The following is a 27,054-nucleotide window of genomic DNA, read 5'->3' as shown; positions in this document are numbered from 1 at the left end:
GTAGTGTTCATGAGGGATTTCTGGTTTTTCCTAAGAACACACTGTCAGCGTGTGGCAGACTTCTTCACCGGGGTGAATCTTTGTGATGAGTCCTGGTCGTTTTCCTTTTCCTGTGGGTTTCTTGGAAAAATTTGTTTGCCTTGTCTGAACTCTTTTTTTTTTTTTTTTAGATTTACAAAGGTACGAAAAAGGAGAAGAAATAATTTCATGTTTTTATTCATAACTCCTGGGCTCCAGTGAGGTTTCCTATAAAGTGGATAATTTTGCTGTATTTTTGGCCTAAAAATTGTAACCCATTCTTACCACCCATGGATCCCAGCTATGTCTCAAAGTAAATTAGACTTACTCAGAAACTCAGCATCTGTTTCTTCTCCCAGTTATAAATTCAGAAATAGGATCTGTTTCTCCCTTTAAAGCAGTTTCCCTAGCAACTAAACCACCCTTATATGATCAGAGCCCTTTGTCACTTTTGAAGTTTGACTTTGTGTCAAGGCCTTCTGGCTTGGGGGATGAAGAAAACAACATCCAAACACAAACATTTCAAAAACACTCACGTGGTGAGTTACAAATGGCAACTGCATTTAGGTGACTTTTCTGTAGATTGTGTGTCAGTCCCCATCACCACCACCCTCCCCACCCGCCCAGCGAAGATAGCGATCTCTTGAAGTAGCTATCTTTGTAACAGAGAAACAGATGGGAGTGATTCTTAAAGTGGCTAAATTACCATAAAGATATATTCTGGGAAGCAGCGGGTAGACAAAGATAGGGACAGATTTGCAGCAGGCGGCCCCACAACGTGAACTCACCTTGTGATTGTTCAATCACGCTTATCTGTAGACTAAAATAAAAGTAGCGGTCGCAACTCAGCTACATGGCTGGAACACAGACTTTTGTGCCCTCTGCTCATAAAGGGCCAGGGCAGAGTGTGAGGATGGTGGGTCTTGGCTAAGCCTTGACTGGCTTTTTATTTATTGCTTTTAATATTGATGCCTTTTAATATTAATATTTAATATTAATGCCTTCTCCCCCTGTCCTGTTTGCCACTGACCAGAGTCAGACCCTCATGCAATTCTGCGTTTCCTTCCCTTCCGCAATCCTCTTTGAGCTCCAGCATCTAATGCAACTAGAGTGCGCTGGGGGTGGACAGGGTTTGGGGCAGGAAAGAAGAGGGGAGTAAACAAAAAAGTTGCCTGCTTTCTTATGTCATTTTCTACGGACCCCTTTGCAAAGGGGAGAGAGAAACTTAGGAGACATCTGAGACTCTTCGAGACCCTCCCCCTACCCAGAGGGGCTCAGAGTGAAAGAGGATTGGGATGTATGAGAGGAGGGTGGGAATGACGGTGGAAGCTTCATCTCCTCCTAGTGAGTTTGCTTTCCTGATCTCAAGATGATTGGCGGCTGTTCTTCCTTGGAAGACTGTCCCTGCGATCACCGTGTGCCTCCCAGGAAGCACGTTCACGGGCAGCTCTCTCACTGGCCTGTGCTTCCAGTGGAGTGTGTCTGAGGACCTGGTGCATCTAGCGTGGAGGGAGGTGTTATAAGGAGTTCAGTGAAAAAGGCATGTTCTGCACAACAAGGGACTTAAACCTTTTGCCAAGTCAGTGTTGATTCCAGGAAGCAGGAGGGAAATGTTTTGAAATGATTTTTTTCTTACAAAGGAACTTTTAAACACCGTTCTTAGGGCCTGAGTGGATTCACCTTAGGAGCTTCACACAGATTATGTTGTTGAGGTTAGGCAAAGAATAGGCTTTCAAAAATATCCTATAAATATTTATCACACACCTATTGTAGGTTTAATATTAAAATTGCTGTTGTGGGAAGAGAATCCATAAAATCCAGACCCGGGGCGGTGGACACAGAGATGTGGTACCTAGCTTCCCCTTCGAGGCAGGTCTTGCTGCTGAGCTGTAGGAAGTGTGGCTGGCAGATGGCCTGCAGCTGTGACCTCCTCCTGAGTCGGCCTCGTCCTAGAGAGATGCTTCAGTGACATCATACCTTTCCAGGGGAGCATTCATGGGGTGGAGGCCTGGCCTCTTTGGCTGCAGAGGGGATGGTCTCGTGGTAATACTCATTACTCGCTCAAATACTCACTCCCCCAGCGAGTAGCCCAGGCTCTGTCGGGTTTGTATCACGGTTCAACTTCTTCCTCTGCTGCTCCTGCTTCTGTCCTGTTCTCACAGGTGTTCATCCCTCATAAATAACTGGCACACTGAACTTTGTCTTGGGATCTGTTTCTGGAAAACCCAGCCGGCAATACCTGGTTTTTAATGATCTTACAAATAATTCAAAACACAAGATTCTTTTATGGGCATAAATGATAATGTGGAACAGAATATAAATGCTACAACCTTCAGGTGAGAGGGAGAGGGTTGAGTACTTCAAACACTGGGTCGAGGTTCGTGGTAGGTTAGAACCTTTTTGGTTAGGCAAACCCAGGATACTTAGGGGTGAGAAGAGAGCCAGGCAAACAGATCAGTCTGAGCCAAAGCAGCTTGGGACACTGTGAGGGAACTGGCCTGGTTAGAATGAAGGATGCACATTAGGTAAGAGACATTGAAATGTTAATTCACTTAAGGTTAGATCTGGCTGTAGACAAGAAAGAAATTTCATGATAGATATTTACTCCTTTCTCACATTACCAAAAAAAAAAAAAAAAAGGAAGGAAAAAAAAAAAAGTTCAGAGATTATCAGTGCTGACCTCGATTTAGAATTCTGCTAATTCATGTATCATTCTATCATCTCCTGTGTAAAGCTTTTATAATAAAGGTCTAATATGGCTGCTAGAGATCCAGCCATCACAACCAAATTACAGACAGCAGGATGGAGGATGAAATCAAGAAGGACATGCCACACCTTTTTAAGGAGATTTACTTCTAATTGCATCTCATTGGCCACGGCTTAATCACATGGCCACACCTACCAGTAAGGGAGGCGGCAGAATGTAATCTTTAAACTAGGCAGCAAAGTACATGTCTAAAAAAAAATTTTTTTATTACAGTTGAAGGAGACATTGCCATATTTTATTTCAGATAATGGAAACGAGTGAGACAGAATAATAAGGCTAAATATGGTGTCTTGAAAGTCATGGTGGCAGTAAAACATTTCTAGAATTTATGGAGGAGTTATTTTATGTATGTGCATGGAGTATCAAAATACTTTGGACATATTCAATCGGACATTAATATTAATAATCATCTAAAATATATTGAGTGTTCTGTATGTGCCAGGAAGTATGTCAAATGCTTTACACCTGTTGTATTACTCAGTGGAGGCTAGGTTTTCTACCTGTTCTATTACAAATGAGGAAATGAAGATTTCGAGAAATTAAGAAGATGGATCAAGTTGTAAATAGCAGAGCCAGGCCTCAAACCCATGTTTGTCCAACTCCCTAATTCAACCACCTGCACTGCGGTGCTGTATTAGAGGCAGCAAGAGGGGAAGCTGCAGCTGTGGAGAGAGGGAGCAGCGGAGACATACTTGGAGAACCAGCTAGCCTTCTAGAGTGTTGAAATGACAGAGTACAGGACAACCAGCAGGGAGGAGGAAACTCAGGCCAAGGAGAAGAGGCATTAGGTACAGAGTTTTGGGGCTCTTTCTTCCGGAGGAGAAAGAGGATGAGAGGCAGAGGAGCAACTGGGGCAGAACCAGGGCAAGGAGCGCTTCAGAGAGGGTCAAGAGGAAAGCTCTCTGGATGATGGAAAGAGCCAACAATGTCTATAACACAGATGTTCAGAAAAAAGTCCGTGATTTGAGCAGCATGAGGTCATTCATGGATTATCTTTAAGAGTGTTGGAAGTGGGATGTGAGAAAGGATGGAGGAAGGTTGGAAATTATGAATGAACTACTTGAACATATATGGTCACCCTATTAGTAATGGCTGATAATAGCAGTTAATATTTATTAAATGCTTACTCTATGCTAGCTCTTGTTCCCAGGACTTATGTGTGCTAATTCACGTAAGCACGGCCCTGTGATGTGGCAACTCTCATTATTCCTATTTTACAGATGAGAAAATTGAGGCAGTGAGAAGTTAAGTAATATTTCTGGCTGCTGAGCTCATGGTTAGTACTCTCGAAAAGCCAAAGGTTTCTTTAAAAAGTAATGAATTGACACAAAGTCACAGGTATTTTTTTCTGAGATAAAAATCTCATGTATATTTTCAAAGGAAATGTTAAGTGTACTTAGTGATTATTCATTTTTCTTTTCTATAAAAAAAACTGTTTTGAAAAGGAAATAGTTTTATTTTTTCTTATGTCAGTTTTTAAAGGAAAATATTTTTTAAAAAATAATCTGAGTGAAATTTGAAATCCTAAGGGAAAGTATATTGTATTTTTACTAATAAGCTTATTGAGAGAATTGAAGTGATACATTATGGACCTTGGTAAATGTCTTTGAAAAGAAAGGGGGCATTCTATCTTTACAGGAAAATATTTAGTAACTGTGCACTGGAACAATGAATTTTTTTGTGTCTTAAATTCCTTTATGCCTACAGACTGCTCAACTGAATGTCATTAGAACCTCTAGAACTTATTTTTGCATAGTTTGAAGCCTTCCCCATCTCCTACACAGTCACATGTTGATTTGAAAAAAACAAGTATATATACATAGCTGCACACAATACAGAATGGGCAGCATATTGGAATCTAAGACTTACAGATTGCCTGCCTGCTCAGCGTCCCTAACCCTATTCAGGTAACCAGACTTATTAATGTCAATACATGCTTTCAAAAGACTGAGAAGTGATTCTGAAAATATTTCTACCAGGAACACGATAGTTAGATTTGAATAAAATAGCACTGTGATATTAAAAAACAAAGACTCTTGGAAAAGGATTCTGTGTAGAATGTGTTGATAATTAGGAGAGGCAGATTTGAAGGGAATAGGTTTGCCTTTCCATGTAGTCTTTCCAGTTAACAAAATCATAAGTGAAAATAGTTTCAATACGTACAGAGATGTAAACTATAAAGGCAAAAACAATAAAATTGATCAGGAAAAATAAAAATACTGATTTTAAAGAAAAGTACTTTAGAATATATTTAGCAATAATATTTTTGTGAAATTTTAAAACCATGGTTATATAACTGGCATTTATTAGTTCAAATATATAATTAATGTAAGATTGCTAGTTACCTTGGGCAACTCAGTATTATGTCATACAACTACTGCAATAACTAATCATTAGTAAGACTTTGTTACATGGTAGATACCATGTTGGGAACATTCCATGTATAATTTTATTTAATTATCACAAAATCCCTGTGGGTGAGATAATCTAGTTTCTTTATGGAAATGAGGGAGCTATTTTTCACTGCAAATTTTTTAATAGTCTCTTTGTTTTAATCTGTTGGCAAATTTGATAAATAGGTTAAGTGCTTTTTTTTCAGGTAAGAAAGTTGCTATTTCAGTTTCCCTTTCGTGATGTATAAAATACCTTTAAATGATCTATTGTATTGACTTGAAATGTTTGCTTCTTATATCCTGCATATTACTTCATCACACACTGTGAGAAGTAAATAAAGAAAAATGTTTTCTTCATATTAGCTTCTCTACTGCTTCTTAATATCTCACCTGTGAAACCATAGTCATTTCTGACCTAGGAAGCCCTCTATCATCGAATGTAATGTAGTCAGAGAAGTGCCAGTGGAATGTTGAATTACAGTTGCATTACCGTAGGTGAGTTGTGAGGAGAAAAGCTTTGTGTTTTGTCTTCTATTTCTTTACACTTGACCCACAGCACCTTTATTTCTTACCTCTTATTTTCTCAAGGGTAGGCATATACTATTGATTTTTTCAACAATCACATATTTGTATCTACCAAATGTTAAGTGCCAGGGAGGCAATGGTGATCCAAGGCGTCATTAAGCCCCGTTTTCATGGAAGGCTGCACAGGAGCATGGATCCCAGCACATCTCTCATCTTGTGGGAATATATAGTTGTAGCCATCAACTGGGCTTCCCTTGGGTGAAAATTACTAAGTGTCAAACCAAAAATCAAAAGGAAAGACCATCTCAATATAACGTGATTCGTATACAACTCTTCACCCACTCAATTTATCTTGTACAATGCACATGCACCATCATTGAACGTAACCCTTCAGGGGTGCCTGGGTGGCTGGGTCGGTTAAGCATTGGACTCTTAGTTTTGGCTCAGGTCATGATCTCAGGCTCATGAGATCAAGCCCTGCCTGGGGCTCCATGCTCAGTGGGGAGTCTGCTTGAGGATTCTTTCTCTCCTCCTTTCCTTCTGCCCCTCCCACCCTCAAATAAATAAATAAATCTTAAAAAAACAAAACAAAACAAAAAAAAACCCCCAAAACCAAGATAACCCTTCAGTCTAAGTAGTGATGGCTTGTAGAGGATATGGAGCAAATGTTGGCTCTATTAACTTGCTACTTGATTGTTGTATAACTTCTGGTGAAACTGGTTTTGAGCATTTGTGGACAAGCCACAGGGTTTATCAAATATCTTTAGGATGATAGTAGACAGGGGTCAAGATGGTTAAAATTCAGCTTCCTGTTTTGCTTTGGAGTTAAAGGGAGGAAGAGGAGGAAATTGTGTAAGTAAATGAGACAGTATTCTGATACTTGTATCACTCAGAAATTTTTTGTTAAACCTCATCCCTTTTATCTATCCTAAAAAGAAAGAGATAAATTATATATACTGTGTGCCTACTATGGGTCATTTAATTTTCACATTTACCCTATGAGATTTGGATTCTTTTATCATGTCTATTTTATAGATGAAATAAAGTGAAGCTCATGGAGCTTAAGTAACTTACATAATATCCTCAGTTAATTATAGGTAGATTTATTATTCGAATCTGATTCTGACTCTACATTCTATTGTTTCCATTAGTAGAATTAATCAATTGATGGTGTAAAACATAAGTTAGAGCTCACACAGTGTTTAAGATGTTTTTGAGGATAAATATTGTCTACTAAATATATTGAAATATTTATCATAAACATATTTTAAGTCATATTTAAGTATTCAACACTATTTTTCTGTGTCTATATTGTACTACCCGTATTGAAATTTATGTAGCTTTAGCACTCATACCAGTGACAACATAATTGTATTTTCTGGTGATATCTCATTTCAATTTTAAGTTATGTTGCAAAATAAGTATGCATTGCTTTTATAGTTAGAACTGACATAGAGACAGTAAGAGAATAACAGCTCTAAAAGGCAGAAGAGTCAGAGTATGTGGCTATATTTTGAGAATAAATAGGGTGGCTTGGGAAAAAACGTTCATCGTTGCTCAGTTCTTCTGAATAGAAACAATATTAAAAACACAATCCTTGCTGGCTACTGCATTGTAATGTCTTGTCCTATCACCTTTCTTATCACTCTTCTATGAATGAGTATCTCTAAGGTAAGCCTGGCAGAAGCGGTCAGCAAATAAGAGTCAACATTACCCTGGGTTCTATGCAGACAGACCCAAGTTCAAATCCAATTGCATCATGTGCTAGTTGAGCAAGTAATTTAATTTCCCTCAGTCTTATTTTTCTTATCTAATGGACCTATTAGGTCCAAAATTCTCTTGCTGGCTTATTGTAGGAAATACAGAAAATAATGTATGTTAAGTATCAAGAGCAGCATCACATCAAACTTGTTCAGTGCTATTTACATGTATCGTATGTAGGATAAGATTTGTTCTCAGGATGAGTGGGTGAAGTATGTAAAGTAACCAGGGTGAGAGTCTAGAGCTGCCAGGAGTGGGAGGGGAGATCTCAACCAGAGATGCTTTTCCCATTTTTCTTCATGCACCCTGGCCCCTGACATACCCTTTCATGCCGATTCCTTCCATAAGCTCCTAAAAGTCTCAGCTTTGACATCCAATGTGGGTTGCTATTTTTATATGTGCTCTATCTTCAAAGAAAGAATTATATAATGATTAAATGACTTTTATTTTTCTATGGGTCCTAACACTATGCTCCTTGAAGGCAGAAATCTCTCTTGACTTCTCTAAATCTTCCATACAACTATCGTGAATGCACACAATCATTCATTTATTGCATGGACATTTATTGATGCCCTATTTTGTGATAGGCACTATATTAGGCACTTTGGGTACAGTGGGGAACAAAATAGAAATTTCCCATTGTCCTCGTGCTTATGTTTCAACTGGGGAGTCAGATACTAAGGTATTCACTGTATAATCATGTAATTTTAATAGCAGCAGATGCTATGAAAAAGTACAAGGTGCTAAGAGAGTGGACAATAGGAGGTTGTATCTAACCCATGGAATCAGGGAAGGAGTTGGTAGGTAGCGATTTTATAAAGTATATTGTGTTTCAGAAATTGTATTACCCTCATGATGCACATTAAAATGATTTACCATAGAATCTGAGTTTCCTAGGACTCAGCAGGGTGCAGAGGACCCTCTTCCCAGAGGGAAGAAAGAGGTTGCTAGAGAGTGTTTCAAGCAGAGTCGGGAGTGCCAGTCATCCACCTTGCTCCATTTTTTAAAAGATAACACAATAAGCCCCTCATATCATCCCTAACCTCAACCAATACCCAATTTCCATTTATGAAAAGGGAGAAATAACTCTCTGAACATATGAATTGGCAAATTTCCTCTATTTTATATCGTGCCATTTTAACCTCACAACAGTATTGAGATATTGTATCTCAGTATTGCAAATAAGAGGGCTGATTATGTCTTGCCCCAAATAGTCCCATTTATGCTTGTTGTCCTAGAGTAATTACTAATAATGCTCTCCCCCACCTCTACCTTTCAGACACCAGAGAGTCTCAGTCTGTGTGATAAGTTGTATGGTCATAAATAAATGAAGGTCAGGGAGATCAAGGATCTGCCTTGGGTCACACAGCTAATAAGTGGTGGGGGATACCACATTGTACGCTCTGACCTATAGCCCACGTTCTCATTACTATATTGCAAACACAAGTTTGCTAGTTACTTCTACTTTTATATTGTTCTCTGTTTTATTCTTCCAATCAAATTAGGTAGCCCATGACAAAACTAACAAAAACTGGCTTTCTGACATCTTTGTTCAGGTTTTCTGCTAAGGGTTGTATTTCTATAGATTATATAGGAAAAGAAGTGATGAGTTAAGATAAAATATAAAATATGTGTAGTAAGTTGTAGTTATTTTCTTGATATGCCTGTCTTTATACTTATATTAAGTCTATTCTTCATGTTGCCTTAGTATGAAGAAGCTAATTTAAAATGCAGTTGCTGGGGCGCCTGGGTGGTCAGTAGGTTAAGCATCTGCCTTCAGCTCAGGTCATGCTCAGCAGGGAGCCTGCTTCTCCCCCTCCCTCTGCCTGCCACTCCTCCTGCTTGTGAGCACATGCTCTCTCTCTCTGTAAAATAAATAAATTAAAATAACATAAAAAAAATCTTTAAAATGCAATTGCTTTGGAAAGTCAAGATGTGACTCTAATGATGAAACATTGGTGGTTGATCTTTTCTTCAACAAGATCCTCTGTGGGCTGGGGCAGTCCATGACTTGCCCTCGTGGGCAGAGCCCAATGTAAAGAGTTTAGAGTTTTAAAAGTAATAAGTTTTTTATGTTTGAGCCATTTTGGACACAGTTTTCATCACTGTCTAAACTGAGTAATACAGATAAAATTTTTTCTGTAGCATATGATATGGCTTTTGAGGGCATTCTTCATACATAAATATATCTGAAATATAAAATAGAATGCTATTGCATTCTTTCTCTTTTATTTTAAATAAAAGTGCATATAAAATCATATTATACTGTCATATTGACAATAAATATTACTTTGTCATGTTTATGAAATTATAATGTAAACTTTAAAGATGCTAGTGTCACTCTATGCACTTAGAAATAAGGTTTTATGAATTATATTTTGGATCAGAATTTAAGTGTCTCTTACGACGTATATAGAAACCATTCTCTATGGAATCTCCAAGTATTTTTATTAAATAATATGTTTTATCCCCAAGTGTTTGCCTCATACTTTATTAGTACCTCTTTGGATATCTATTTATTTAATTCATATTCCCCTGCCACTGAATATCTTGTTAGTCAACTGTTTTCACAAGTGGGGGTATAGTTGGTAGACCTGGAATGTACAGCACCTCTTGTTTCTTTCTTTGTAACTCAGAGAACATCTGCTGATATCCATCTCTCTCATTGTGCTCTCCTCCCAGATCATGAATAGTACTTCATGTAGTAACTTTGTAGAAATTGTTTGCTTGACCAAACTACCTTCTTTTTATATATTTATTAAATATCACAGCAGAAAGAAGTCTTTATAGTTTGTCCAGTTCAGCAGTTCACATTGTGAGTGAGATATTGGTATAAATTACGCAAGCAGGGGGTTCTGTGGTCAAAGAAATGTGAGAAACTGTGGGCTAAACCAAGCTTCAAAGACCTCTTGGCTGTGAGACTCCTAACAGAAGATATGGGATATACCAATTCCTAAATTTATTTGACCAAAGAGTTTCTTTATCACCATTCATCTTGCAAGGCTAGTATTCTAAAGAAGGGACATTAGGCAACATTAATCCAGAATCTTATTTTATAAAGAAATTGTCCCTGAGAAGTTAAATGACTTACCCAAGACCTCACAGCTATTTGGTGGAAAATCTGGGATCAGAAGCTATTTTGTCTGCTTCTGACCAAGACAATTGGGAATTCCATTACTTTGAACATCCTGCCATCTCTTGCTACAGGTATTTGTATGGAAGAGTCATGGGGAGGGAGCTGACTGAAGTTATCTCCATCTTGCTTCTTCCTTTAGCCCCTACACCTTTGGTTTTTAGTAAGGACCTGTGTACCCCTGCAACAATTGTCACAGTTGGAACTGAGAAACTTGAGAAAATTAGGCTGATTTCTGTTTTCTTTTGGACAGTTAATTCCAAGTTTAACCAAAATTGTTTTCCTTTTCATCAGAAGAAAAGAAATATAAGAAATGTCCACAAATAAAGAGATCACTGTCAGTCAATAAGTTTATTGGACAAATATTTATTGAGTGCTTGTATGTGCCACATACTGTTCCAGCTGCTAGGGAAATAATAGTGATCAAAACAAAATCCTTGCTTCTCATGGAGTTTAAAGACCAATGACAAAATCAGATAATAAACAAACATTAGGGGCTTGTTGGTGCTCTGGAGAAAAATAACATGGGCTAAAGGGGACAGAGAATGCTAGCAAGAGGTTGGAATCGGGGTTGCAATTTTATGTAGAGTAGTAAGGAATGTTTTATAGTTGAAGTGACATTTGACAGAGACATGAGGAAGTGAAGGAACTCATGAGCTTGGGAAAAACATTCTAGGGAGTGAGCAAGCTCTAGGAATGCAGGAAAATCACTGTAGATAGAGCTGAGGGGAGCAAGGGGGAGAGTAGTAGGGGCCTGATCATGTTGGCTGTTGGCTCTCGTAAGGATGTTGGCTTATCCTCTGGGTGACAAAGGAAGCCATTGGGAGGTATGGCATAGAAAAGTGGCATTGCCTGACTTCTGATTTAAAGGCTCAATCTTGCTACTGTGTGGCAAATAACTGTAGGGAGAGGTGACGACAGACCAGGTTCCCAGAAAGTGGACTCTGAGGTGGAGTTAGCTTATAGGAAGTTTGCCCTCATGGAAGTGCTCTAAGGAACAGCACCTGTGGGAATGGGAAGGCAGCAACATAAGGCAGAGAGAGAATTGGGTTGCAATGCAGTCCCAACAAAAGCGTAACTGACCTCCTGAGGAGCTCTGAATTTGGGATCGCTCTTTAGAGTTGCCCTAAATTGGAAGGAGAGTGCCAGGCCTTTATATGAGTGTGTCAAGTAGCCATTGGACGCAGGCTACCCCTGAGAAGGGGGAGTGGCTTTGGGCAAGGAGCTTTATTCAGCTGAAAACAACTCCTGGAGAGGACAGACAGCTGAGCACTTTTACAGCACTTCCAGCAACTAGGGAATAGTCCTTTGGCCTGAAGGGAGGTATGGATTGTTTATCAGAGCATCCCCCATGGGAGGCAAAGAGGAAGCAGGGGGATTAGTTAGGAGGAAGTGATTTGGAATGGAGATGTTGGTAGGTTCTGCTACTAGGATGTTAGAAGATAAAAAGCTTCTGCACAGCCAAGGAAACAGTCAAAAAAACTAAGCGGGCCCCCCATGGAATGGGAGAAGATATTTGCAAATGACACTACAGATAAAAGACTGGTATCCAAGATCTACAAAGAACTTCGCAAACTCAATACACGAGAAACAAATAATCAAATAAAAAAATGGGCAGAAGATATGAACAGACACTTTTCCAATGAAGACATACAAATGGCTAACAGACACATGAAAAAATTGTTCAAAATCTTTAGCCATCAGGGAAATTCAAATCAAAACCACATTGAGATACCACCTTATGCCAATTAGAATGGCAAAAATTGACAAGAAACAACAAATGTTGGAGAGGATGTGGAGAAAGGGGATCCCTCTTCCACTGTTGGTGGGAATGCAAGTTGGTACAGCCACTCTGGAAAACAGTGTGGAGGTCCCTTAAAAAGTTAAAAATTGAGCTACCCTATGATCCAGCAATTGCACTACTGGGTATTTACCCCAAAGATACAGATGTAGTGAAGAGAAGGGCCATATGCACCCCAGTGTTCATAGCAGCATTGCCCACAATAGCTAAATCATGGAAGGAGCTGAGATGTCCTTCAACAGATGACTGGATTAAGAAGATGTGGTCCATATATACAATGGAATATTACTCAGCCATCAGAAAGAACGATTACCCAACATTTGCAGCAACATGGACAGGACTGGAGGAGATTATGCTAAGTGAAATAAGTCAAGCAGAGAAATACAATTATCATATGGTTTCACTCATTTATGGAATATAAGAAATAGGAAGATTGGTAGAAGAATGAAGGGAGGGTAAACAGAGGGGGGAATGAACCAGAGACTATGGACTCTGGGAAACAAAGTGAGGGCTTCAGAGGGGAGGGGAGTGGGGGATTGGGACAGGCCGGTGATGGGATTAAGGAGGGCACATACTGCATGGAGCACTGGGTGTTATATGCAAATAATGAATCATGGAACATTATATCAAAAACTAAGGATGTACTGTATGGTGACTAACATAACATAATAAAAAATTATTATAAAAAAAAGTAGAAGTAGTACGGCATAAATGTCTTATGGATTTATTTTGAAGGGAGATATACTGATAAATTGGTGAGGTGGTAGATAAACCAAGATTATTGGTATATTCATTAATACTGACATATCAATGGGGGTTATGGGAAACCAAGAAAAATTGATGAGAGCCCATCATTTTTAGCCTAAGCAATGAGAAATAGTTGTACAACTATATGCTGAGGTGGAGAAAAATTGGGGGGTCTGGTGGGGAACAGTTTTAGGAGAAAGACAAATAATTCAGTTTCACATATCAATGAGATATCCAAGTGAAGTTGCTAATTGGATACATGAGTATATTATCCAGGCCGCCATTCAGGTTGGGGAAATAAATTTGGAATTCACTGGCTCATAAATGTGATTTAAAGCCATAGAATGGGATGAGATTATCCAAGGAGTGACTTCTGGACTACTTCAAAGCTTGAGGGTAGGATGGCACAAAGCAGACAGAGGAGTGTCTAGTGGAGAGGAACAGGACCAATAGGAAATGGTGCCAGAAGCCCAACGGAGAAAGTGAATTCGACAAGGGGAGAGTGACCGCCAAACACCCAGTACTTATTCCTGATGGATAGATGTTTCTTATCATTGTCTCTTTTCCCTTCAAATTGTACCATGTACAAGGCCTATTATTTTTTTTCTGAATATCTAATTATGTCACAGTCTCACTTAGGTGCTATGTTTTCCTCAACACTTTGAAGCTTCTAGTGTGTTTGAATTAAGGAGGGCTCCCAGTATCCAATTAGCTAGGAGTGTAAACCCCAAAGAGGAGAGAATCTATGAGTGCAGTAGTAACAGGAGTAGAAGCAATCCAGATGAGGCCAATACAGATGCCTGATAAAGATGGGGCCAAACTTAGGCTGTGATGGAATCTCACATATTTTCGATGAGAGGTCAGAATTCACTTTAAATAAATAAAATACACTCAATTCTGAGTCTGTGAATTGAGATGGTCCTGATTAGGATCCCTGGAATCACCTATTGCCCTAGAGACAGCGATCCAAACTCTTGGTGATTCCCATTTTCAGAGGAAAAACACCAGCAAGAGATAAAAACAAAATGAGAAGTGTCCCAGTGTTGCTCACCAGAAACAGGAACTAAGAGTGCAGAAGCTAAGAGTGCAGTCTCCCTGGGAATGGCCAGAGAGCTCTTCCCCGTGGTGTCTGTATTCTGCACATCACCTTGCACTGTCCTCTGACTTCACTCACGAGCTGTGTAACTTGTGTCTTTTTCATGAAACTGCTGTGCATGTTGAGAATAGAGTCCAAATCTTCTTTGTCTTCATGTCTCTCAGAGCTTAGAATAGTGCCTGGTACTCAACAGATGTTTATGAAGATAAATAAATAGGATTTCTAGTACGTTCATTTATCAAGCACAGGGTATAGAAACAGACAAATGGATGTCTGAATAGCCTTGGCAGCTGGATCTGTTTAATCACATGTTTCTTGGCAAACTTTTGTGTGCTAATCTATTTTTTTTTTTCTGAAATTTGTCAAGAAGAGAGACTATTTGTTCTATATTGTTGATTTTAAAAGCAGTATCTGAAGAGCATTTTGGCTAGAAGTTACTGAGGTGGTATCTGTTTAGTAAGAAGGTGAAAGACGTCCTACTTCAGCCATCAATAATGCCAAAATTTAAAGAGAATTTGGATTGTATTTGTCTGTTGCAAACTTTGACAAGTTTTATTTTCTCTTGGGAAAAGATTATTCAACAGAGCATTTTGTGTTGTTTAGTGGGAGAGAGATCATTAAAAAGTTTATATATATATAAAAAGATGGAGAAATAAACATGTATGTTTATGTGATGGTTTAGCCTAATTGAATAAACGCTTACATCGAACTGTGAAAAAAAAAAAAAAGGTTTGTGTTTATAAATGCTTCAGGTCGTGGGCAGACCCTAGGTGACATTCTTACCGATAGGAAAAGTCGTCGTAACTAGAGGATAGGCACTCTCTTCCTCCCCACCCCTCCAACCTGTGTATGTAACTTACTTGCTCTTCCTCACCCAGGTCTGGAGCCTGTTTTTGAACTGGTGCCATCACTTTCTATTCAAACGAGGATGGTTTCTATAGAAATTGTCCTAAATACATGTGCTCTTTGAGGCTATATGTGGTTACTAACCAGATGGCTGAAGCATGCTGTTTTAATGCATGACCAGTATGTTTTTTTTTTTAACTAACAACTATTACTTCTGATCAATGTAACAAATAGTCTACTACACCATCAACTCTTAATAAAACCAGGGAAAGAAAATGATTAGAGAAAAGTTGCCAGTAAGACAGAGCCAAATAGCAAAATAATGGATTAATTTAATTTGTTCTCATGTTGTAAAATGACTCAAGAAAGAAATCAAATAGGGCAAACGATAGGGGCTGAAGTATTTCGTTTTCCAAAGCTGACTTGCCGATGTGCGTAAATAGTGCTGTAACTGGGGGAGGGAATGACAGAAAAGACCAGAGAGAGGACAGAATGAGGTGTGGGAGAAGAGCTTCCTAGTCTTTGAGTCTACTTGGAATGTACAGGTGGAACTGTTGACAAGGGACCGGACTGCTGCTTCCCCTTAGGGAGCCCCTCACTAGAACTGTGTGAGATGAGTGTGATCTCAGGGGATTACATGATTTTACCACAATCCTCGAAAGAACCCTGTGAGAAAAGTACTATTTGTAGCCACATTTCACAGGTGGAAGGACTGCCTTTGAGAGGTCCCCCTGGGTCCCAGAGCCAGTGAATGATCAACTCTAGGACTTCATCCTTTATGATTCTACTTGCTCCATACTGCTGTTCTGATAGGTGCCTTTATCTCTGCTTGAAATAAGTGTTAGCCTACCCCACGTTCCTAAGTCCCTGTTCCCCTGTCCTTTGAAGTGCAGCCCCAATGCCACTTTCTCCTTGAATTACTCCACTGTAGCTGTGATTGCACCTCCCTCCAAAAATTCCCCTAGGTCTTTGCTACTCAAATTGTCTATGGACAAGCAACAGGGCATCAATGGAGAGCTTGCTGGAAATGTAGAATCTGAGGGCCCATCCCAGATATCCTCAAGCTCTCTAGGTGGTTTTTGCATAAAGTTTGAGAACTTCGGTGTGGGACTTTTTTCTTTTCTTTTTCTTTTCTTTTCTCCTGTTTTCTTTTTGGCTTTGCATTTCTGTTATTTGTATATCTGTTTTCTATTCTCAATTGGACTCTAAGCTCTTTGAGGGCAGGAGGGTGTTATATTTTCTTTTGAGTATACATAAATACACGTAGCCTAGAGGAAGGCATATAATTTGTCTAGTGATGTAACAGCACTTCTATTCAGAAATTTAGAGAATTTTCTAGGTCAAAAAGTGCTGTTATTTGGAAGAATTTTTGCCAGTGTACTAGTAGAATCACTTTTGGCAATTCTTTTACTCATAATGTTTCCACAAATTCCGGCTTTTGATAAGGTTGAAAATGTTAAGAGATATAATCCAGGCCCCCAAACTAAAATCTTCATTTCTTCCCATAGCCTTCAGTCTATAACCAGCCCTTGGGCCACAACATCTTTAATTGCCAAAGCGCAAATATAGATATTACAGATTTGGAGAAAAATCAATACTTAAAAAAAAATAGGAATACTGAAACCTGAAGACGCCAGTCACTTTCACGTGTGAAGTTTTGAGGTCTGTTTGTCTGCAGTCAGGACACTCACTGTCTTCCAGGAACCTCGGAAGGGAATTTTGTTTGAACAGATATTTGACTCCAAGCTTCATTCTAGAGCTAATGTGATTAATAGCAAAACTTCAGTCACTACAGATGCTCCTGCTGCTTGCATTTACATGCCAAAGACCGATAATGCTACTGATTTTTTGAAACGGATCGCTGTGTGTTTTCTAGTGCTTTATTTAGGCGCAGTGTTTGCACGTATTTGTACCTCTAAATGTTCTCAGTGAGTGTGACCAACTGGTTGCTGAGATTGGCAGATGCCCGGGCCTTTCAATCAGCTTCTCGTCCCTGCACAATCTGGCTTCTCTCTTGTCGTAGAATATGTAATTGGAATACATGCGTGACAAGAAAAGAGGGCAAATACATATAGGTGGCTTTTTTTTTTTTCTTTTCTTTTTCTTTTCCTTTTTTTTTTTTTTTTTTTTTTTTTTTTTTACTTCTCCTGGCTTCAATTCAGCAGTCAACATGACCTCTCATGAAGTTCCAAATCTAAAAATTATCTACACATAAATCTAGTCTTGGGAGCTGACAGAATTCTTCAATTCAGGGAGGATGCCACTTTACCTCTTTTTAGAATTCTTTTTTTCTGTGTGAGTGTGTGTTGTTTTAGTGAGAGGCTCCCTTCCCACCTCAGTCATCGGTTTGCTCACTCCCTTATGTGATGAATCAATGCTTCCAGAACAGGGGCTTCGGAGTGACTGCGGGGAACAATTACTTCCAAATGAACTCCAGCGTCTTAGCAGGGAGCATTCAGACCACACCCCAGGTAAAGGGAAGTCTTTCCTTAATGCTTTCAAGAACTTTTAAAGGCTGTGCACTTCGGTGTTTGCTGCAAGAGGGCTTGAGCGAGAGCTGCCTGGATAGAGATAAATTTGGCTGTATATCCAAATGAAATGTTATCTACAGTTAGTGGAAGGGAGAGCAGATAAAAGCAAACTGCTTACTGGCCAACCCCAGAAAATGCTCGGGACTGCCCTTGGCACAGTGTTGAAGCTGACACCCTGCGATGCCTCCTCTTAACAGGAGGCTAGTGGCCATCTGTGAGTGTGGGTGTCACCATGGGAAGGAAGAGAACTTTTAGGGGAATAGACGACAGGAAGGCATTGCAGCCAGGAAACTGAGCAACAGAGCAGTGAACTTGCATGGCATGGGGAAACGTGATTTCTTCAGTTATTATTCGGCTGTTTGGTGGGAGGGGGAGAGTCTTAGAGAGTTCGGAGTGCCTGAAACCATAGTTAGGGCAAGATGTTAATCCTTTCAGGTCTAATTTCAATTATTAAAATAGTTTCCCAAGGATAAGAACTAAGATGTGTTTTTAAATGGCATTGACAACTGATAGTGTTAAACTGGCATTTAACAAGTGCAATAGTATTAACATGCATCTGTTTCTGCTTTGTGTGGAAAATGATTTTTCATCACCATAGCGATTCATTTCTGGGCTCCACTGGAGCTTGGCCACCGTATGCAGTAAAGAGAAAAAAAAATTTTTTTTCTTCTTTTCTGAACAGGGCATTCAGCACTCTACCAGCTAACACGTGGCTCTTGATCTAAATGTTGCATCGTGTAGCCAGTGTAATTTCACATCCTTTTCCAACCTAAATTCTGTACTAAAAAAAAGAAAATCTGTACCTCCTTGGTTAGATAAGAGGATGCTAGGTAAGAGCAATGAAAAGAGCCCCGTGCTAACACTGTACTTCCAGCTTAAAAGTGGATACCAAAGCATTGCCCTTTTTGTGGTTGTGCTTCTGAGGACGTGTGTGCAGACAGGAATTTACCCCTGATCTTTTTCTCCAGCGGTAACCTAGGAAGACGAATATGTCTTTAGTCCTATTAGGTTTTGCCTTTTATGTTATTCTTGAATGACATCATGTATTGGTTCAACTAAAAATTTTTTTAAAAAATTGTTCTCCTATACAGGGGAAGACATTTTATGTCGGATATGGATGTGTCTGCAGGAAATATCACAATAACGTAGAAAGAAATTATTTTACTTTTCTGTTGCTTCTGTTGTCAACATGCACTGAAGCATCAGTCTTCATTTATATTTTGTTTCCATTTTATTCACCAAAATTATAGCTATTCCCCTTTAAAAAGTCTATAGTTGATGGGGTGTCAATAGTGGAGGTCTGTTTGTATTTCAGAGATTTAGGTGGCATTGCATTATAGAAATTGTGCAAGGCCATGGCAGAAGTATGTTTTCAGCATCGTGTGTGTTTTAGAAGGCAAAGCCACTTCCTGTTAATAATGGTTATATGTATGTCGTATCCCTGGGGCAATTATACTGAAGCCTTTCATGTACCAGTATTTAAATTTCGTTGATAAAGAACCCAAGATAGACTTGCAGTCATCATGTGGGGAGATGGGGCAGGCCTACAAAACCTGGGGATAAGGTCACAAAGTCAACTCTTTTTTGACTCCTAAAGGACTGTCTTTATCTCTTGCCCACGTGAAATTCTGTGATGAATTATCTGAACTACCTCTAGTGATTTTGTTGCTAAAACCACTCTCCATCTATCATGATATTGATGAGATTAGTCATGTAAAAAAGCCTTCCTAGGAAATAATCTATCCAGTAAGTGTGTTGTATTGTTATTGCTGATAAGACTAATGGGCTTTCCAAATCTCACAAGGGATCTAATGTTCCTTACCACAAAGGAGAGCATTGATTTATTATTTTCTGATGATTAGTTGCAACCTGGGAATTCTGACATCACTGCAATGAGGGAATACGGACAACTGTCTTTAAAGGCATAAGAGAATATTACGGGCACCTGGGTGATGCAGCCGGTTAAGTGTCCGACCCTTGGTTTCAGCTCAGGTCATGGTGTCAGGCTCCTGACATAGAGCCCTGTGTCTGGCTCTGCGCTCAGCGCAGGGTCTGCTTGTCGCTCTCCCTCTGCTCCTCCCCCTGCGCGCTCTCTCACTCTCTCATAAATAAATAAAATCTTACCAAAAAAGAATATTAAAATATTAGAGTTGGCTCAGAAGGGTTTGCCTGTATATTTGATATTCCTTAAGGAATATGCATAGTTTCTAGAAGGCATAGCTGTTTTCATTTTTAGTTACCAGAAAATTCATTTTCTACATTTAGTTCATTAGACCTATAATTCGGGTGAAATCTCCTGTAAGGATATCCAGTCCTCTTTGTTTGATTACATGCTCACAAAGAAAATATCTGATTACTAATCTAGTGTCCCAGGCAGCCTGCTCCAGGCACCTCCTGACCCCAGGCTCACATTGTGCCTCCATGCTATCCTCTCTCTGTCCAGTCCAGTCTTGCTGTCACCCAGTGTGACTTTGGTTTTCACCAGGCTGACCTTGTCAACCTTCTTGTCTCACAGTTGCTTGAGCTTTACAAGCTCAGTGCCTTTTCTGTTTTTTCTTCTCAGATGCTCAGTCTCAAGGCCAAAGCCTAGACCACACAGAATTACCATACCTGTAAATCTTACACTCTTACATACCATGCTGTAACCCCAAGCCATTCTCCCAGACACCCACCATGCTCTTAGATCTGTTCTCTGAGCCTTAGAGACCACTGGTCCCTTGAATCTGAGGGTCCCTCTCCTGGACTTGTCCAAACTCCACTCCATTTTGGTCATTTGCTCTATTCTCACCAGGGCTCTCAATTTCCTCAATTTCCTTGTGCTAAAACTACCTCCGAACACCAGCTCTGTAAGTGCTACAATTGACTTTCTCTGTTCCTGTGAGTGGCCATTTGAATATCCCTGGAGGGAATAACAAACGGCCAAGCAAATTGGCTTCACTACAACAAATTCATGGGCCCTCAGCATAGCCTGTCAATCCATTTGTTTATGGTCAGGCAGCTTTCTTATTGATGTCAATGACATTCCAGTCTTTTCTATTTTCCTTAAAATCCCGTGTCACCTTTGCTAGTTCTTTCTTAGCGACTAGATCACTGAGTGTTCCAAGTCTGGAGGGTTCAAACTTGGACCTCTTCTTTTCCTATTTGTGCTTTCTCCTTTGGTGATCTCATCTGGTCTTGTAGTTTTATAATACCATGTCTAAGTTAACAACCCTAATAATTTTATCTTTAGCACAGACTTTCCTCTAAACGTGACTTCCATACCCACATTTCCACTTGGATGTATATTTGGCATATCAAATTGGATCTTTACTCTCAGACTAGCTTCACCTCTTGTTTTCCCCATTTTAGCAAATAAAATCTCATTTCTTGCAGTTATTCAGGTCAATAATTTTGTTCTCGTCTTGATTCTTATTTATCTCTTACATCCCACATCTAATTTTTAAGCAAATTCTAAGTTTTCCTTTAAAATATAGCCAGAATCTTGGGCGCCTGGGTGGCTCAGTTGGTTAAGATCTGCCTTCAGCTCAGGTCATGATCCCAGGGCCCTGGGATTGAGTCCCGAAGCATCATCGGGCTCCCTGCTCAGCAGGGAGTCTGCTAACCCCCTTTGCCCCTCCGGCCCCTCCCCCACTCGTGTTCTCTCTCTCACAAAAATAAATAAATAAAATCTTAAAAAAATAAATAAAATATAGCCAGAATCTTAGTAATTCTTATGGTTACCATAGCAACCCAAGTTCAACCTACTGTCTCTCTCCCATGGGTTATTACAATAGCCTTATAGCCAGTCTTCATAGCTTAAAACTATATAAGTACTAAATATCTTACATATTTTTGTTTTTGTTTACTACTTCCTCCTCTAGAATGTAAATGTCATTAATGTAAAGATTTTTGCTCACCATTACTTTGCCAACACTTAGAGTGGTATCTTAGCATTTAGTAGGTATTTAATGACACCTTGTTGAATAAACGAAAGTTAGTCGAAGGCAAAATATTCAAGTGAGAGTTGATTTTAGTAGGGACATAGTGGCAGGACTTAAGGCCATGTAAGAGAATAAAGATGCGGGTGGGTAAATAGATGTGGTGCTGAGGAGCTTGGAAATTCTTTTCTGATTGCTTCAGTTATCTCAATGAAATGAGAAACAAAGTCATCAGCTCAGAGTAAGACCATGGAAGAAGATGTTGGGGGTTTGAAGAAAGAGGAGAGGATGTGAGCTTTCTAGGCATGTGGGGGAGTGAATGGGCTATATAGTTATAGTATGTTTATAGAGCAGCATTGAAGGGCCTCCTTGGTCTCAGAGTCATAAATCTGAAGTGAAGTCAGTAAGAATAGGTGTTTGATTTCCTCCAATCACATACCTCTGTGGTGCAGGAGTAGGGAAGGTAGGAGGTTAGATTTAGTGAGGATGGCAATTTACCCAAATGGAGGGGATGATGTGAGAGAGGTTAAGGCACTTGAGGAGTATGCATGGGGGTAACTGTGGTGAATTTAGTCACTGAGGCTGGTTAAAAAAAAGAAATATGGGACAATATAATGTTGGAGAGATCAGTAGATTTTCATTCTGGTGAGGTCTGAGAAATGTTGGAGTTGTAGTATGAGAGGGAGGTATGGAGAATACCACCACAGAAGTGGTGGTCAGAGAATGGAAAATGTGACATTATAGAGGAGTTATGGGTATTGGTCGAGGCTGGGGATTTGAGAGGCAGGAAGGAGTAGAGGCCCGGGCAACACAAGATGAGGAAAATTACCTATAGGCTATGATGTTGGGTATTGCACAAAGCAGTGTTAAAGAGAGTGAAATTGAGCCAGGAACTAAATCTTCAAAGAAAGAAGGGCTCCATTTGGGTGTGGGCAGATGACAGTGAAGAGGAGAGATCATGAGTGGTATAGCCCAATGACAAGAGATTCAAATCTGGAAGTTTCTAGGTAAGAGGAAAGAGGGATGGTCTGGAAGCAGTACAGGGGAGTGAGGAGGACACTCTTGTACTTCCAGGCCCAGTGTAAGAGAAAACAGCTACCACTGAGGTAGCTTCTTAGAGACAGAGCTGTTCAGAGGAAGCCGTGGTTCAGTTAGAGCTAGGATAGTTAGAGAAGAGGATAAGGACATGGAGGATATTGTGATGGCTGACTGAATACCAGAAAGTGTATGGCGGAGATGCTTCGAGTTGGAGCAGAGTAGAGATGGGAAAAGAACGAGGGGTGTGTGTAGCCCACAGGGATGGCGGGATAACTCTGAGGCCTGGGTTTCTCACAGGAGGTGGCAGAAGGGCAGTGTTACTCTGACGAAGTGCAGCTGATTTTATCATCGATGTTGATTATGCCACCTTTTCACTCCCCGGTGCACCACATTCATGAGCTTTTCTGCATCTTGGTTCATTTTCTCTGACTCAAAGGAGGCCATATTCCTTCTCCTGTTCCCTTAACTTATTTTGCCTGCTTCCTCCAGGACCTTGTTTTGCTTTCCTTCTCTCCTGATCCCTCCCCCCAGTCTACAGACATGTTCAAGTCTATCCAATTACATGCCAACACAGGCACCTCTTGACTCTCCTTCTCTCGCTAACTACTCCCAACATCCCTTCTTCTTCCTTATCCAAATTTCTGGAAAGAGAAATTTATGGCACTGTCTTCTCTTTTTCCCTTTCACGTAGTCCTCAGCCTATTGCTTTTGGCTTTCTGTGCTTGTCACTAGCCATGTGTCTTTTAAAACCAGAATTATCTATCTAAAATTCTAATATGACTTTGCCATTTCCCAATCTATCGTGCTCTAATGGTTCTCTCTTGTCAATAGGACAGGATCTAAGCTTGAGCCACACCCCACTGCTGCTGCCCTTCCATGCTTTCACTCATCTGGTTTTCTCAGTCTGAGATATTTTTATCTTCTTCTTCACTGGGACCTACATTTCAGGTGTTGCCTTTTACAGAGTTTCCCAGGGTGGGGAGGCAGGTACATCTCGTCACTTTTCCTTTAGTATTCTGTCCACATTCTTTTTTCTTCTTGTGTGTGGTCTATTGACCATTTCCTATTCACTAGGGCACCCCTATCTCCTGAGGGCCTGTCCCACAACAAATATTAAACACAATTATTCTTGAATGACTAAAGCATGAATGAAACAGAAAGTATATCCTTGAGGATAGGCATTGGTATTTTAATAGCCAAAAAGCATATTTCAATTTTAAATCCATTTTTTAGTATTCTCATTGGTGATACATGTTGAAAGTTTCTTGCATGTTTGGTGATTATGGTGATTATGTTGATTATGACTGAACTTGCTAACCCAGGGTTAAATGAATAAAAGTCTATTTTGAAACAGACTAGATGCTGTGTTTGTGATGACCCTGTGGAGGTAGAGGTCTCCTGTAGTGTTCCAAGAGATCAACTAGCCGATCCACTGTTTTGTTGCCATCCCCTACAAGAGGATCTTTCTGGGGTTGTATTGCTTTCTCTGATAAATGGAATAAATAAAAAAAAGGGATCTGATCCACTATCACTATTTTTATAGCTGTTTCTTTGGCAACCATACACACGATCACAGGATAATAGTCAACTTATCAAAATAAATGAGGTAAAATCATGCTATGTAGAAAATGAAGTCAAGATAAACCTTTGACAAGACTGAAAGTCTAATTTATTACATGTCTCATAGGTCTCTTCTGGTGAGTCTGAAGCCAAACCTCTGATCTTCACATTTGTCCCCACTGTCAGAAGACTACCAACCCACTCTAAGTTGGCTGACACCTCTAAATTCCTTGTTAAAATTCCTGAGGAACCAAGTGATAAGAATCCAGAAACTGTAAATAGGGTAGGATTATTTTTGTTCTTTCTTTATATGAAGCAATTTTATATTAAACATTAAATTGTCCATAAGAATGACTTGGAAATTTGTATGAATGTTTATTTCCTTTGCATAAAGTGAGATGACTCTGAAATCTAAAGTTAACTGAAAATGTAACTGTATAATGGAAACCCAAACATTATCATACCCTCCTTCTCTCTAATACACTATTCACAACTCTTCTCAGTTGACATCCTATCCTTTGCTACTCACGTGACACATTCTGCCTCCTGGCACTTCCTCTTCTCCCAAATATGTCTTAAAATAATAAAAACAAAATTTCTTGAAAAGTTGAATTTCTGTCAATTTCTTGGCAGAAAATACAAGATAAAACAGTGAGGCATTATTGTTTTACATTCAATAAATTGGCAAAATTTAAAAAGTGCAATATCCAGTGCTGGGGCGGTTGTGAAGATATTGACAGGCTCACACTTTGCCGCTAGCTTTGTGAATTTGTGCAATTTTGGTGGAAAACCCTTATCCACAATCATAAAACTGTTCATAACCTTTCAATAATTTAACTCTTGGAAAGGTATTCCAAGGAAATAGTACAAAAGCAGAAAAATGTTATGTAGGAAAACAGGGAAAAATAAAAATAGCCTAATAGCTAACAATCAGAAAAAAGTTAAAAGTATGATAATACATCATTTTCACAAAGTTATAATTATAGTGATTATGTAATTCCATGAAAAATGTTAACTTTATAATAGTAAGAGACAAAATCGGTTATAAAATTATATTTATATGTTGATTATACTTATCTAAAATGAGACCAAGACTGGCAATGAAATTAAAACAAATTTTTAAAAACCTTGCAAATGACTTGTGTTAGAATAATGATATTTTGGGTACAAAAGCTTTCTCTTTAAAATGTATTTTAATATTGTGTTATTATGAATAAAATATGACTGGGGGATTTTTGTGGCATACCTGAATCACTAAAGGGGGTAAAATAATCTGGTCCACTTTGTCTGTATGAAAACATCTTTTTTTTTTTAAGTCTGTTTTGTAGGTGTTTACTTTTTTATTTTTATTTTTTAATAATAATTTTTTATTATGCTATGTTAGTCACCATACAGTACATCCTTAGTTTTTGATGTAGTGTTCCATGATTCATTATTGGCGTACAATACCCAGGGCACCATGCAATATGTGCCCTCCTTAATACCCATCACCGGCCTGTCCCAATCCCCCACCCCTCTCCCCTCTGAAACCCTCAGTTTGTTTCCCAGAGTCCACAGTCTCTCGTAGTTCATTGCCCTTTCTGTTTAACCCCCCCTTCATTCTTCCGTATGAAAATGTCTTATCCAGAAAGTTGTAATGTATCTGTGGTCTGAGATTTCCAATGCTACTACCTTATTTCAAAGACTATTGAGGTCAAATTATTTCAGGAAGATCTTAAATGCTACAGTAAGAATTTCTGGGAAGTTTCTCTTGAACAGTACTCAACTCTATATAGCATATTTATGGGATCCTTTGTATAGGCACTGTGAACACATGAGACTGTGGGTGTATGAATTCATGTTGGTTGCAAAGCTCCACAGCTTCCTAAGTTGTTGATATTTATTTGCTGATTGCAATGATCATGCACAACTACATATTTAAAATATTCAAAATTTTTCTTCCTATTTGTTTAAATAGTTCAATATAATAGAACAGGGTAAATAATCCCCTGATTATTTACATATTCAACCACTCACTGAATACACTGTGTGCATGGTGCTGTGTTCTAAATGGATAAAGCCAACTCATATAAGTCATTCTTGGGAAGGCATACAATAAAAAAAGTGAAAAGTATATAATAAAATCTCAGATGGTGATAAAGCTGTAAAAAATATATTAGAGTAAAGGAATAGAGAATGATGGGCTACTGGGGAAAGGAGTTATTTTATTACTTTCTTTTATTTTATTGTTCTGATGTAAATGATTTGATAAGTAAATTGGAGAGAATAGACAAATCTGGGCAGAAATTTTTTTTAAGTCAAGCAGAGAAAAACAATTATATGGTTTCCCTCATATGTGGAATATAAGGAATAATACAGGGAAAGGGAGTTATTTTAGTTCATTAATAATGTTTTCAAAAACTAGTTCAATTTTTGCCACCTTTTAATTATTGTTACTTTTTATAATAAGCAATCTGTCTTTGAATCCTGTTATCTTTAATTTAAACTTCTTTCCAATTTGGGTTTTTGTTACCATATAGTAGTGTAATTTAAAATGTGAAATGACCATTGTCCAAGAAATCCTAATTGGAGGCAATTTGTATTTTATCTCGACTAAATCATCATCAGCTGAAAAATGTGCAGTGGGTATGTGAAATCGCCTCCTTAGGTTAGTTATATATAATCAATGGTTTGACTTCTGTTTTCACACACACAATACGTATGCACATAATAGCGCACGTTAGATTTACCACTGTGGTTGGAATTTAGTTTATTTTTGTTTGCTTAGTGTCTTCTTTAATTTTTTATTCTGAAGTAATTTTAGGCCTAAAGAAATGTTGCAAAGAAAAGGATAGTAACCACAGCATGGTTATCAAAACCAGAAAAATAAACATTGGGTCTTTTAAACACAATCTTAGTGTACAATGCTGCTATCATTTTAG

At 39.0% G+C, this 27,054-nt stretch overlaps 1 protein-coding gene across 13 annotated transcripts in view; it reads left to right on the top strand.

The window, feature by feature from the left end:
* Positions 1-27,054, top strand: part of MLIP (muscular LMNA interacting protein) — a 240,687-nt gene that overhangs the window by 88,553 nt on the left and 125,080 nt on the right. For 11 of the 13 annotated variants that reach the window (XM_087857002.1, XM_087857000.1, XM_087856998.1 and 8 more), the window contains exons 2-3: positions 17,472-17,558; positions 24,261-24,416. The exons of 1 other annotated variant lie outside the window; for it this stretch is intronic. In XM_087857002.1, the coding sequence (XP_087713128.1) occupies positions 17,472-17,558; positions 24,261-24,416 (243 nt within the window). The remainder of the gene's footprint in view (positions 1-17,471; positions 17,559-24,260; positions 24,417-27,054) is intronic. One more of the 13 variants, XM_045802629.2, reaches the window with a different exon arrangement.

This window comes from Ursus americanus, chromosome 29 (genome assembly GCF_024610735.1).
Source record: "Ursus americanus isolate L20-20 chromosome 29, mUrsAme1.1.p, whole genome shotgun sequence".
In the NCBI taxonomy this organism is placed as follows: Eukaryota; Metazoa; Chordata; class Mammalia; order Carnivora; family Ursidae; genus Ursus; species Ursus americanus.
Note: the sequence above shows the minus strand (reverse complement) of the source record. Positions and strands in the feature narration are given on the sequence as shown.